Source organism: Heterocephalus glaber, unplaced genomic scaffold (genome assembly GCF_053883595.1).
Source record: "Heterocephalus glaber isolate CG9 unplaced genomic scaffold, H.glaber_assembly_v1.0 deba00001428, whole genome shotgun sequence".
In the NCBI taxonomy this organism is placed as follows: domain Eukaryota; kingdom Metazoa; phylum Chordata; class Mammalia; order Rodentia; family Bathyergidae; genus Heterocephalus; species Heterocephalus glaber.
Window position 1 is genome coordinate 16,555,716 of NW_028258293.1, and position 14,261 is coordinate 16,569,976.

The 14,261-nt window shown below is 35.6% G+C and overlaps 1 protein-coding gene across 3 annotated transcripts in view; it reads right to left on the reverse strand.

Moving 5' to 3' along the window:
• Positions 1–14,261, reverse strand: part of Far1 (fatty acyl-CoA reductase 1) — a 62,311-nt gene that overhangs the window by 24,869 nt on the left and 23,181 nt on the right. For all 3 annotated transcript variants that reach the window (XM_021263833.2, XM_004851462.4, XM_004851461.4), the window contains exons 2-3: positions 9,859–10,054; positions 4,424–4,599 (exon numbers count right to left, since the gene is read on the reverse strand). In XM_021263833.2, coding sequence (XP_021119492.1) covers positions 4,424–4,599; positions 9,859–10,047 — 365 coding nt within the window. In that variant the 5' untranslated portion in view covers positions 10,048–10,054. The remainder of the gene's footprint in view (positions 1–4,423; positions 4,600–9,858; positions 10,055–14,261) is intronic.

Below are 14,261 nucleotides of genomic sequence, written 5' to 3' on the forward strand. Positions count from 1 at the left end.
CAATTTCTGTTTTGCTAAACTTCAGGCTGAGACCCTGACACGTTTGACCTGACATAGTACTAAACAAGAATGTTTCATTATGTTTTAGCTCTAATGGAGCCATAAATGCTAAAGACAGGCTTTTGGGAGAGGGGTGGAAAATAAGCAAATCTTTGCAATTATGGTTTTTCATTATATATAGACAGAGAAACCACTTCAAAAAGAAAAAAAGAGAAAGTTCAACTTGAACTGCCAATAAATTTTCTTGTTTACTTGTCTTAGAAAACATGTAGGGTTCTTCAAAATCTAGATAACACTTCTAAAGACCTTTGACCAGCATTCCCATACCTGGCATAACATACAACTGGGATTTTATTAAAGATACAGACTCTTAAACCTCAGATACTTTTAATGTCTGAAATGAAGCTTGTGCAAATGCATTTTAAATAAGTTATCTGGACCATTTTGATACAAGTCTCTTTTCACCTCATCTCACCCCTGAGAAAACAATGCCTAGGTGAGCCTGTATCACTATTATAATGGCCATTTTTTTTTTACTTTAATACAAACACACATTTGGCAACCAAGGAATCAATCATAGAATGGAGGACTTAAGATATCTGTAATTTTAAAGATGTCTCCAAAGCTGACTGTGCGAACAGTGGTTCTATAAGTACAATACATGTCCAACAGGAACTAAATCACATCTAATATTCTTTGATAAAAATAAGAATTCTAGGGTGTTATTTTACAACCAGAGGGTCAGAATTTAGCAATTGCAGTCCAGAAATATGTATTTTTAAACACATTTTTCTATAACTTTTAAGATAAATAATACATTCTGAAGTTTTACAATGTCTTAGCTTCTTGGTCTTTTCTAATCGTCAATCTTTATTTCTATTTGTTTTAGAAAATGTACTTCCATATTTAAACCCTAGGACTTATCACTCAGAATTGCTCCACTTTTGAAACCTCATGAGTTTTCTCCAAACCATACCTTCTGTCCATCCATCTCTCCCTTTAAGACTGTTGTTTTTTGTTTATTTTTTGAACTACGCACAGTGGCACACAATGCATGTCATCCCAGCTTGCTTACTTACTTGCTTTTCTTTTTTTTTTTTTTAAGACAGGGTCTCGACATGTACTTCAGGCTGGCCTTGAACTACATATGGCCTTGAACTATTACTACTCACTATGTAGCCCAGGCTGCCTTCGAACTTATGGAGATCTTCTTGCCTCAGCCTTGAAAAGTGCTGGGATTACAGGCATACACCACAAACTCCCAGAACAATTAATAATTTTTTTTTGGTACTGGGGATCGAACTTGGAAACTTGCGCTCGTGCAGCAGGCAGCGAAACCACTGAGATAAATCCCCGGCCCAACAATTAATAATGTTTGATGGAAATGTGGACAACTTAGCAAGATTCTGCTTCAAAGTAATTATAAAAAGGACTTGGTAGTAAAGAGAGCTCTTGTCTAGCATGCAAAAGGCCTTGTATTAAGCCCAGTAACACTTCCCCCCCTACCCACACACACACAAAGGCTTTGTCATCATAATGGTCTCCAGCTTCTTGATACTTCTCTATTGAACCTGTCCTACCTAAGGAATAGCAGACCCCATAGTCAACTACTTCCTGTATTATTCTTAATACCACTTCTCCCCTCACCTTCTCAGTATTTACAATTCCTAATCTTCCTATCAATTTTTTTCCCATCTCAAGATTTAGGGACCTTATCTAAAACTATATCCTTTCAATTCTCATAGCACTTGATGTATGACTACACCACATTGTTTTCTCTATGATAGTTATTTAAGCCTTTCCTATCTCCTCTAATAGACTATATGGACTTGGTGAATAGAGTCTACGTACAACTGTATCTTGGTTTCTCCCCAAGATACCAAGCATAATGTATCCTTCTTCCTGGGCACTAAAAGCTTTGTGCAATTTTATATTTCTGAATTAATTTAACAAATGGTTATAAGGAATAATTATTTTTTTAAGAGGCTACTTATAGTGCCACCTCTAGTATTTTAGAATATCTGGCTCAAATCTAAAGTCCTATCACCATTTAGATGTCAACATCTATTAAAATTACTGCACAGAAATAATTTTGATGCAATGACTATGGCTTCGTCAGTGAATACATAATATACATGCCTTAACAAGAAGAGAAAAATACAGTATCAATCCTCTTTACTACAGTATCTCTAGTATAAGAATATAGAACAATGATGAAAAGATGTCCTTTTTATTTATGGTAGCCTCCCTTATCCCAAGGGTAACTGAAAAAGAGAGAACACCCTCTTTGTAAATATTATTTTGATGAGATTCACCCTCATTAATACTGCCTGTTAACCAATCAAATTTCCCTTTAAAACTATCTAATTTCTCCCTTTAAGTCAATGAAGACTGTAACAATTAGCCATTATCTATATACTTTTTTGTCTTGAAAACATGCTAAGCTTAATAGAGCTTTGTGAACTCTTTTAGTTACTGAGAAAATAATGAAGGCCAGAACCATCAGAGAAAAATATCTGTAACATTAACTATTTTATACAAATGAATTTTGGGAATGATAAAGCACTAAAAACTAGGGATTACATTCACAATCTTGGAAATATTAGTTTAAAATGAACTGTTAGGGCTGGAGATTTAGCTCAGTGGTTCCGCCACCTGTCTTGTAAGCGCAAGGTCCCGAGTTTGATCCCCAGTACCAAAAAAATAAAATAAAATAAAATAAAATAAAATAAAATAAAATAAAAATGAACTGTTAGATTTATATGCAAAAACATATACATGCAAAGAAAAACTTTTAATGGAAAATAAAAGTTTTATTAGTTGATGAGAATACTGATCCTTTAAGATTTAAGTGTTGCTTTGAAAATACTGCTTTTGAAAATATTTTTACAAAGGTATTTATTTGTAAACATTTTTATTTGAAGATTAGTATGTGTTCATGGTAGAATATATACAGTTTATATAAAACTAAAAACCTACCTGTAAGTACATCATCCAAAAACAATTATTAGCCAATATAGAAAAACATGTACATAAATACAGACATAATACATACACATTTTGTGAAAATAAGATATTATCTAGTTTTATGACATTCTTTGATCACCTCTGAATCATGAACACATAATCGCTGCACAGTATTTTACTTGTTGGCTGCACAGAAAGAACCAAAAGGGAAATAGAGCAACTGCTACATGTTCAAATTTTCTTTGGTAAATAAGCAAGCTGACACATCATTTAAACTTATAAAGGAAGAAAAAATCTTTTGAGAAATACTATCTTAATTTTATAGATGAAGAAACCTAAAGAAGTTAATAATTTCCCTGAACTCATCAGTTAATAAATAAGTCAAGAGGAGAACTACAGCAATTTCCAAGCTTCTTTTCTTTTCAATACAGTGCTGCCTCAGCTTCTTAAGTGTAAAATGGATTTGGTTATTTTACACTGGGCAACAATAGCATGGAATAACATAATGCATGAAAGCACTGCTGCAGAAATATAAGGGACTTTACAATGACCAAACATACTGTAATGATCTGGCATTACATACTCTCACATATTATGTAATGTTAGGTTGATACTTCTATATTTGATAAGATGATATGGCAAAAAATACCACAGTCCTTTGTAATTATAACAATTTAAACATTTTAAAAAGGAGGCCTTCAAACAGTTTTGAAACCTTAAAAGGAACCTATACTGTTTTAACTATTGTAAGACTATAAATTAGACAAATATCATAAACCCTGTATTTTTGGATAAACAATCAAAAAGAATGGTCTGAACTAAGAACCATTATTCTAAATGCATTATCATTATATTTTTTTAAATAATGAACACTTACACTGTTCTTTCTTTTTTTTTTTGGTACCAGGGTTCAAACTCAGGTCTTTGCACTTGCAGGGCAGGCGGCGAAACCACTGAACAAAATCCCTGGCCCTACACTGTTATTTATTTTCTTGAAAGAAACATGCTCAAGTCCAAAGTATTTTCTAAATTAAACTTACATCCAATGTAGCTTGCTTCTAATTGCTACCAAAGCAGTGTTTTTAATCTTCTCCAATTATTTTATTTCTTTGTTTGTTGATGCAGGGTCTCACTGTGTTCCACGTTGGCCTTGAACCAACTAAGTCCAGGCTGGCCTCAAACAGGCAATCTCCTGCCTCAGCCTCCCAAGTGCTGGAATTATGAATGAGCCCACCACACAAGGTTTCTTCTTGATTTTTAGCCTTTCTCTCACGTTTAAATTCATGACAAGCACTTGTAGTCAACATACAAAGTTATCTTGTGTTTTTAAACTGATAAATACTTTTAATATTCTATAGAATGAATGCCACAGTCAACAAATATATGGCAATCAGTTTCAATCACTTTCAAAACAACTTGATTAAAAAGTTCAAATATTACAAATACTTGAACCTACCTTAAATTTTCATTAAACCGTACTGTAGCTGCACAGTGGAATATAATATTGGTAGAATCTATGATGACTTCTTTATCTTCTTCACTAAGAGCCAGTTTAGGCTGGGTGAGTTCACTGTTGATTGCTACAATTTTCTCTCTAAAATCTGGATTTTCATCTCTTAATCTGTCAAAGAGCTATCAAAGAGGAGAAATGTTTATTTTGGGATATTTTTCCATTTTCTAAGACCCACTATAAACCCTTTTCCCCACCAAAGATGATATTTTTAACAACTTACACTATACAATTCCTAAAGTTGCTATTATTAGAGAAAACATCCTATGGGACAGAAAAGTGAGAGTTTGCAGAGGTGAATACAAACTCTACACACTTTGGTCATTTAGATTTTTCCTCAGAGTAGACTTAAGCAATGTGTCAAAACAATGTTTTAAAAGGATCATTCAGATTTCTAAAATCTAGACCTTAATTTATCACTTTATTTCATTTTAGTTCTATACCTTTTTAGTAGAATAAAGTACTATGATTCACATTCAACCTAAAATCTTAGAACAAATTTTTAAAAAGAAAAGTTGGGAAGCAAATATATAGACTATAAATTAGGCAAACTTTGGAAAAAAAAAATATAAGATTTAGATTGAAACTGCAACATTTTTTTATATCCAAAGGAATAAATTTTCCTGGATAACCAATTGGATCATGAGATAATTAAAGTGCAGAGGCACATTCAGTTATGAATAAAGTTTTAGTTTTTTATGCCAAACATAACAGAACAACACCTATGCTACCTACAGCTCCATCACATTATGATTCTCCACTCCAATTACAGCCCATCCTTGAAGTTTTAACAAGATTCTTAACCTGGGAAGAATGACTATGTATTACAAACAATGCCCACTTTCACTTTCCTAAACAACTTTCATATTTAACACTCTCTCCCTCCACTATTCCTAATTACTTGAATATTAGTGTCTTATTAATTAAAAAAATTTTACTAAGCATTTCAAATTAGCCAAGTACCTTCTATATTGTGAGACAACAAGAAAATGGACTTTCCCTTCAAGTTGTTTACACAGTCTAGTACTAAAAACTAGACAAGTAAATGGACAATTTATAGTATTATAAATAGATTAATAATATAGCGCTATGAGACTGCACTGGACACATGCCAACCCACCTTAGTAAGACCACATCCAACTTCTCAAGGAAATGATGATACTTAAGCTGAGATCTGAAGGAAAATAACACATGCATGCATGTGTACGAGCACTGGGGACAAAAGTGAGGGAGAGAAGGGCCTGAAATTATAAAGTAGAAGACTAGTGTTCCAGAATAAAATGAAAAAAAAATTTTAGAAAGATTTAGGAGGTAACATCAACTGAAGTTGGCCAATGACTAGATTTGAGGGATGGGAAATGTAAACTGCAAGAGAACAAGGCACTACATCTGTTTTGCTTAGTACATAGGCCCTAAAAAGCAAATTGCCTAGAAAAGACACAGATTTGATAAACACCTGTTAAGTGAATAACTTCAATGACTGAAAACCCTGGAAAGAAAGAAATAGTTTTGAACATAGGAATTAAGTCTTGTGAGTGCTGAGTGTAAAGTATCTAGATACCACTGTAGAGTTATTGGGTTCGTGGGTCTTGAGTTCAATGGAGAGAGCGCCAGAACTAACACAGGTTTTACTAACCACACACAGCAGCATTAACTGAAGCCCTGAGGAGAGACCACCCAGACAGAAACAAAATGAGCAAAACCAAAACTGTATGAAGCTATTTTCAAACCTAATTTAAAATATAACCATTTAACTCACAGAGTGCTGAGTGACTGCCTCACTGGACCTATTAAGAAGAGATCAAGACTTAGGCCAGAAACCTGAAGAATATCAATATTTAAGGTACAAGCAGAGAAAAAGAAACCTAAGGAATGACCAGAAGAGTACTTAACACTTTGGATTCATATTTCATTCTCCTGATTGTTGATGACCGCCACCACTAGAATATACACAATCATGCTACTTCATTTTCTAGCTACCATCTCTTCATTCAAGATCATCTTTCCCAGTGATTCTCACTCACCAGGACTCTATTTCCTATTTTATTAAGTTCACTGATGCCTTTGGAATACACTTTACTGCTTTTCCACACTTTACTTTATAATCAACTATAGTATTGTATGTATTGTATTTTGTGGTGCTAGGTATCAAATCCAGGGCCCCGCACATACTAGGCAAGAGCACCACTGAGCCACATGTACTTCACCCCAAGATCAATGATTGATTCAGTCCCTATCATCCAATGAAGTTTCTTTTCCCTGAGACATTTTCATGCATCAGGAATTCTCAAGTATGGATATTTTGGCCTCCAAAGACATTTGGCAACACCTGGAAACATGTTTTCTCGTCACAACAAGGAAAAGGGAGGGTGAATGCTGCTAGTACCTAGGGGTAGAGGCCAGGAAAATACATAGGATAGCCCCTTACAGTAAAGAACTTGTCAGCCCAAAATGTCACTGATACTGAAGTTGAGAAACCTTGCTACAAGTTAACGTTCCCCTATGGTATATATTCTTTGCCTATGTTATTACTGTTTCAAAATCATACTAGGACTTAAAATACATACTCAATGCTACCTGACATAAAAAGGACTCAATTTTATTAATTCACCAGCAATAGTATACACGGGGAAAAAGTGGCCCCAGGATTAAGTGGTGGAATATGGCAGGGGGAAACTGGTGGCACAAGTAATAAGTGTATTAGTTACTTTTGTATTGTACAAAAAACAATGATACTGGGACAAAATATCTGACATACATAGCTTAAAGGTTTACTTTTGGCTTAGTTTCAGAAGATTCAGTCCATGGTCATCTGGCTCCAAGGCAGAAACATCATGATGGAAGGGAACAGTGGAGCAAAGCAGCTCATCTCACAGCAGCCAGGAAGCAGAGAGTGCAATGAACAGTCAGAGAAAAGATAGTCCCTTCAAAAGCATGCCCCCAGTGAACTATTTCCTCCAACTCAGAAACACTTCTTAATAGCCCATTCAGCCGTGAACTCATTCGTGGGTTAATCTATTGATGAGGTTAGAGACCTAATGATCCATTCAGTTGCTCAAAGTCCATGAGCTCTGAACATGAGACTTTGGGAGAACATTTTTAGATCTAAACCATAACATGGAGTTATCAATTTTAGTCAAGTATTTGGGGACAAAACATTTTTATAATGGTCATATGTTCATCAAAATTTCAGACCTTAAGTACAAAATACTCATTTTCTTTACAAATTAGACTTACTGTTAAGGAAATTTTAGAAGCACTGCCCTAGAGATCCCAGAGGAGATGCTCAACTCCAACATTTCAACTCAGGCCCTTCATTCCTACACCAAGATTATTCAGGTCTTCTATTCCTAACCAAGATTACTCTGGCCCACCATTCCTACACCAAGACAACTCAAGCCCTCAATTCCTACACCAAGAGTATTTCAAGCGTTCCATTCCTACCAAGCCATCGACTTCACCAATTGCTGTTGTCCAGTTCCCTCTCAATACTTCTACAATTCCTTCCTTCCCTCCTCCCTCCTAAAAATTCTCCAGAAACCAAAGACTCCATCTCATTTATCCCTGAATTCAGTGCCCTATGTCAAGTCAAATGCCCAAGACTAAATAGGCATAATAAATGTTTTCTTAAAAATAAGCGAAATTGGGGCTGGGGATTTAGCTCAGTGGCACCAAGCCTGCCTTGCAGGCGCAAGGTCCTGAGTTCGATCCCCAGTAGCAAAAAAAAAAAAAGAGCCAGGGTTTTAGCTCAGTGGTTCCAATGCCTGCCTCACAAGCGCAAGGTCTCAAGTTCAATCCCCGGTACCAAAAAGAAAAGAAATTGAATCCCTCAGTGGCAGAATGAGATGTTGGGAGGCAGGTATTAAAACACATCCTTATCAATAGTTTAAGATAAAATGACAAGATTGGTAAACAAAGGGCAGAGAAAGCAACAAAACTCACATGCAGGCATTTTTACTTAGAAAAGGCCTGGTGGTCATAGAGCCTCCTCGATGACTCTTTTCTCCTAGGTTTTTTTAAAAGTATACATTTGTAATACATTCAGTATAGGTAGTTGGTACATATACATAAGACATTTTAATTCTTTTTAGGTCACCACCCTCAAGTTCTTTTTTTTTGGTACGGGGGATCAAACTCGGGACCTTGCTCTTTCGAGGCAGGCTGTGGCACCACTGAGCTAAATCCCCAGGCCCAACCCTCAACTTCTCTTAATCCACTTCATACTTGCAAAACAGATTATTTCCCTGTTTCCTACCATCCATCTTTTATTGTGCCTTTTATTTCTACTTTGAGTTTTTCATAGGTTTTTTTTTTTTTTTTTTTTTTTTGGTACTGGGGATCAAACTCAGGATCTTGCATTTGAAAGGCAGGTGCTGGTGCACTGAGCTAAATCCTCAGCCTAGTTTTTTATGGATTTTAAGGGAAAAAAAGGATTCAACAAAGAATTACAAAAGAAAAAATTACATGGTTAAGGGAGACTAATATAGACTAATTTGAATAAAAAGTGTAAAGATAATTTCTAAATTTGTGAGAAATACTCTCAAATTCTAGGGTCAAAAAAAAACCCAACATTACAAGGAGTATTTGCCACACAGCATCAAAGATATGGTAATGTGACAGGACAATTAGTTTCAATACAAAGAACTCTATGAGTTCATTCAAAGTGAAAAGTCTGAGGTTGCTCTAGAGAGATTTTCTACAGTTTGGGGTTTTTATTAACAAGCCTATAAAAATTTAGACACTTACGTGAGTATCCTTCTTATTAAAAAATAAATGTTATAATGGAAATTCCTTTTTGAGAGATGCCTGCAGTGTACCAAAATCAAGCTTAAGAGTTTTCCAATCCAAATTTAGAATCAATGAATGTCACATAAACTCATTCGAGAGAATTTACATCCTTACTATGATTTTGAAATAATTTTACTCTGGCTCATTTCTAGTTTTTCTTAGCAACATTTTTCTAAAGACTCAAAAATATATGACATCCTGTATGACCTCTGTCATCTTTCAAATACTGACTTTCAAATGTGACCACTCTACTTCCTTATACTGTTAATGAAAAACAATTTCAGTCCTTATAAATTCAAGCGTTATCAAAGCGCAACAGGTAATTCAAAACTATCTAATTATTATCTGAAGACTATTTAAACTACTAAAGACAACCTGCCTCAAGTGTCCTGAAAACATAGTTTAAGTATCTACCATAAAGGTAATTTAAAACTTGTGAGAAAATTTTACCCATGAAAAGCTTTTTCTTCTGATTGATTCCATCCTGTAGCAACTTAATTATAATACTGAAAAATTAAGTTTGTATGCTTACCATTATTATTGGTACAAGCACACACTTTTTTCTCCTCTGCAAATGATCATTCTCAACTTACCTTGCCACTAAGAACTTCTTCCACTCGCTCCTGGGGTGTCAGTCCAGCTTTCTGCCTCACCAAAACATACACTGACTTCACCTTAGGACAAGACCTCAGCAACTTTTCCAGAAGCACCTTTCCCAGAAAACCAGTAGCTCCTGTCAGGAGAACATTCTTTCCTTCATAGTATTCTGGGATTGAAACCATTTTGACCCTAAGAAAACATGACAAATAAAGTATTAGTTCAAGGATTTATGTTCATTCTTAGTAAAAATTTCTTGGTATTCATATATAGTAAACATTTTAAAAGGAAGGCAAAAATCAACATAAGCATTAACCACAGAGGATGCTAACCTCTGGTTCAATAAAGTAGAAAGAACAAAAAAGGTTATTCTAACCTTGTGTTTTTCCCTTCACCTCAGACAAGTAACTCACCTTTTCTGGGCCAGGGTTCTTTAGTACAGTTTGTACTAAAATTCCTTCCAGCAATAACCCAAATCTTTATTCAACCTCTGTTAAACCCTAAACACAACTGAATAGTGTTTCTCTGTCCCCAAAGGAATTTATAACACCAAATGCAGGTCAGCAGTAAGACTCAATTGCCTACTAGTGTAACATTGCTAGGTGTCATATTCACCTATCATCACCAGTTGAAACAAGAAGAGGTAACACCAAATTCTTTCTCTTACATGTCAGATAATGACAATATATTCAAAAGGTGTTTAAATTTCCCTTTTAAAAAGGCATAGTAAGAAATACACAGGATAATTTATGCTCTCTACTCAAATTCCACTGAAACATCAGAAAAGCTACACTAACAAAATAAACAAAAGAATCATAATGAATGAAAAACAACCAAAAAGGTGCATGCAGTATGTTACCACCTAAGACTAAAGCACAACGGAAACAATGCTCTGTACTACTCAGAAATGCTCACGCACAGGATAGAGTATTGAGATGCCTGAAAAAATAAGAAGTTTCAATTATATTTGTGTCTTAGTTACACTGAAAAGGAGATCCATGTACTGTATATGTCCAAATTTTTCATAATTAAAAAAATCTCTTAACAATGTGAAAAAATAATTCCATTAAACAAGCAAAAAGGGATTGGCATGAGAGAATGAAGTAGGAGAATTCCTATAAGAAAAACTGAGGCTCAACTGACAGAGAAGCCATAGCAGAATGAGCAACCCAAGCAAAACATTTAATAAAGGACTACTATAAGGAAGTAAGAGTTCCCTTTACCAATCCCCTAGAGCCTAGGAGACAAACCCCAAAAACAGAATGAAGAAACTTGATTAGGAAATAAAGGTAATTAAAATACTGCTCAAAGAACAGAAGAATCACTTATGAGCCTTACTTCCTGCATAAATTCTGACTCCAGGCTTACTATCCAAATGTGCATGCAGATAGGTGCTAGAGACAAAAGAGAAGTAGGGCTAACCATGAAGTTGCTCCAATATCCACAAAGATCAGCTACCAAAACCAACCATCCTAGTCCTTCATACATGAGAGATTACCAAGGATCGCTATTCAAGAAATATGTACGAAAGAACCAAAGTGAAAAATCAATCTAATTTAATGAAAAATTTAGAGAACTTAAAGCCTTAATAAATATCCTTCGAGGGCCGGGGATTTAGCTCAGTGGTTCCACCACCTGCTTCGCAAGCGCAAGGTCCCGAGTTCAATCCCCGGTACCAAAAAAAAAAAAATTAGGTAAATATCCTTCGAGCCATTTTCAAAAATATTGTATCCTTACAATAATAACTGCTTTAAAAAAGAAGAATATGAAAGCATTTGGAAATCAGCAAATTCAAATATAGGCAAAAATATCCAATAAATAAACTATTGGAACTATCACATGAATTCAACAAGTTCAACAGATACAAAGTTTATATGAAAAACAAATTTCTATATACACCAGCAATAGAGAATGAAGTTTAAAAAAAACCAAAAAACCCTAACTTACCACTTCTAATACCACCAGAAACATCAAAGCTACAGAAAATAACAACTACTGGCAAAGCTTTAGAGAAATCAGAAACTCCTCATGCGACTAGTAGGATGTAAGGTGGTTCAGCTGCTGTGGAAAGTAGTTTGGTAGCTCCTTAAAAAGTTAAACCTAGAGGGCCGGGGATTTAGCTCAGTGGTTCCGCCGCCTGTCTCACAAGCCCAAGGTCCCAAGTTCAATCCCAGTACCAAAAAAAAAAAGTTAAACCTAAAATTATCACATGACCTACCAATTCCAATATTAGATATATACTGCAAAGAATTAAAAACAAGTATTTAACAAGCTAACACAGGTTTACAGCAGCACTGTTAGGCAAGCTCTCTACCATCAAGCTATACACACCCTCAGCCTGGCTGCATTGTTCTTAATAGCCAAATAGCACAAACAGCCCACATGTCATTCAACAAATAAGTAAAGAAACTGCACCATATATATATACAATGGAAACTATACAGCCTTAAAAAAATAAGTCCTGACCCATACTACAACATGGATGAGTCTCAGAAACATGTCAAGTGAAGAAGTCAGACCCATAAGGCCACATAGTGTATGATTCTATTTACATGAAATATATAGAATCAGTATCCAGATAAATCCACAAAGACAGAATGTAGACTGGTGAAGGAGTAGAGAGAAACTGCTTAAGGGGTTTTATTTTAGAGTAACTGTTTTTGAATAGAGGTGGTAGCTGCACAACATCTTGAATGTACTAAAAGTCAATGAAATGTTCCTTTTAATGGTGCTATAGTTTGAATGTACCCCCTCCAAAATTTAACTGCCGCAATACGGCATTGAGAGATGGGGGCCTGGGCCGGGGATTTAGCTCAGTGGTTCCACCGCCTGCCTCACAAGCGCAAGGTCGGGAATTCGATCCCCCGTACCAAAAAAAAAAAAAGAGATGGGAGACCTTTAAGATGTGAGCAGGCCCTGGTGGCTCCAGAGTAACTGCAACTCTCATCTACGGCTGGATGAAGTACAGACTTACTTAGGAAAAGTGGCATTACCTACTATATAACTGAACAGTCACATATCCTAAGATCTAGCAATTCCACTTCTAATTATTTACTCACCCAACTTAGTATATATATGTTCACCAAATAATGAAAAACAAGTATGCTTATAGCAGTATTATTCCCATTTTCCAAATACTAAAAGCAACCCAACTGTCAACAGTGTATTGTATAAGCCACAGTATATTCATATAATGGAATATTTTTAAAGTAAACTATTGCTACACACAACATGGATGTATTTAACAAGAGAACACTAGATCAATGAGGCCAGGTACAAAGAGTATATTCTATACAGTGCCATTTACATAAAAGTTCAAAAAATAGGCAAAATTTATCTACTGCTAAAAGTCAAAACAATGGATCTTGAAATTAAAAAAATTTTAAATTACCAATGGAATTTGTGAAGAAGGCTTCTGTGATATTGGTAATGTTTTATTTCTTAATCTTGATAGCTCAAATATTCAAGGTGTCCAGGACTTTCTTTTTAATCTTTTGAGTTTTCTGGTGGTACAGTATTAGGAATCAAACCCAGGACCTTACACATGCTAGGCAAGCATTCTAGCACTGTGCTACAGCCTCAGGGCCCTTGGGCTTTCTTAAAGTACATTTTAATTAAAAGTTTACCTAAAAAGATAAAAACAAAAAGCCAGGCCCAGTGGCACATGCCTATAATCCCAGCAGAATTCCAAATTCAAGGCCAGCCTGAGCAACTTAGTGAGATCCTATCTCAAAATGAAAAATAACAAGGGGTAGGGATACAGCTCAGTGTGAGGCCCTGTGTTCAATTTCCATTGCCACACACATAAAAAATATGAACAAACAGGGTGACTGTATGTCCTGGTCTGCCCATAACCTAATTCTACCTTAATTTTAAGCAAAGCCCCCTTTCTCAAAAGTGTCCCACTGCATAATAAATTATATGGTTATCCTAGTTGTAACCTGTTCCAGGTGTAAGACTATTTCAAGATCTCAATATCTGAAAGCCTAGCCAGAACTATTAAAGTTCAAATGTCACTAACTGTCATGGCTGTATCTAGATGTCCCCAAAGCCTCATGTGGTTATAGGTGGGGCTTTTTGGAGGTGGACGGATCTAGAGTGAGTGATGCTGGGATTAATTCACAGTGCAATGCTAGGATTAAGAGTGTGAGTGCCACCTGAGGCAGATAGCCTGTATAAAATATAAGAGACAGAAAGAGGACTGCTGGTTGCTTGTTGCTTTCTGCTTTCTGCCTTATTCCTGCCACAAACTGTTTCTCTGCGATGCCCCTCTGCCATGTACCCTGGCTTGAATCCAGCCAACTATGGACTGAAACCTCTACAAACTGTAAGCCAAATAAACTTTTCCTCCTTTAACTTTGGGTGTCAGGTATTTTGTCTCAGCAACAAGAAAAGTAAA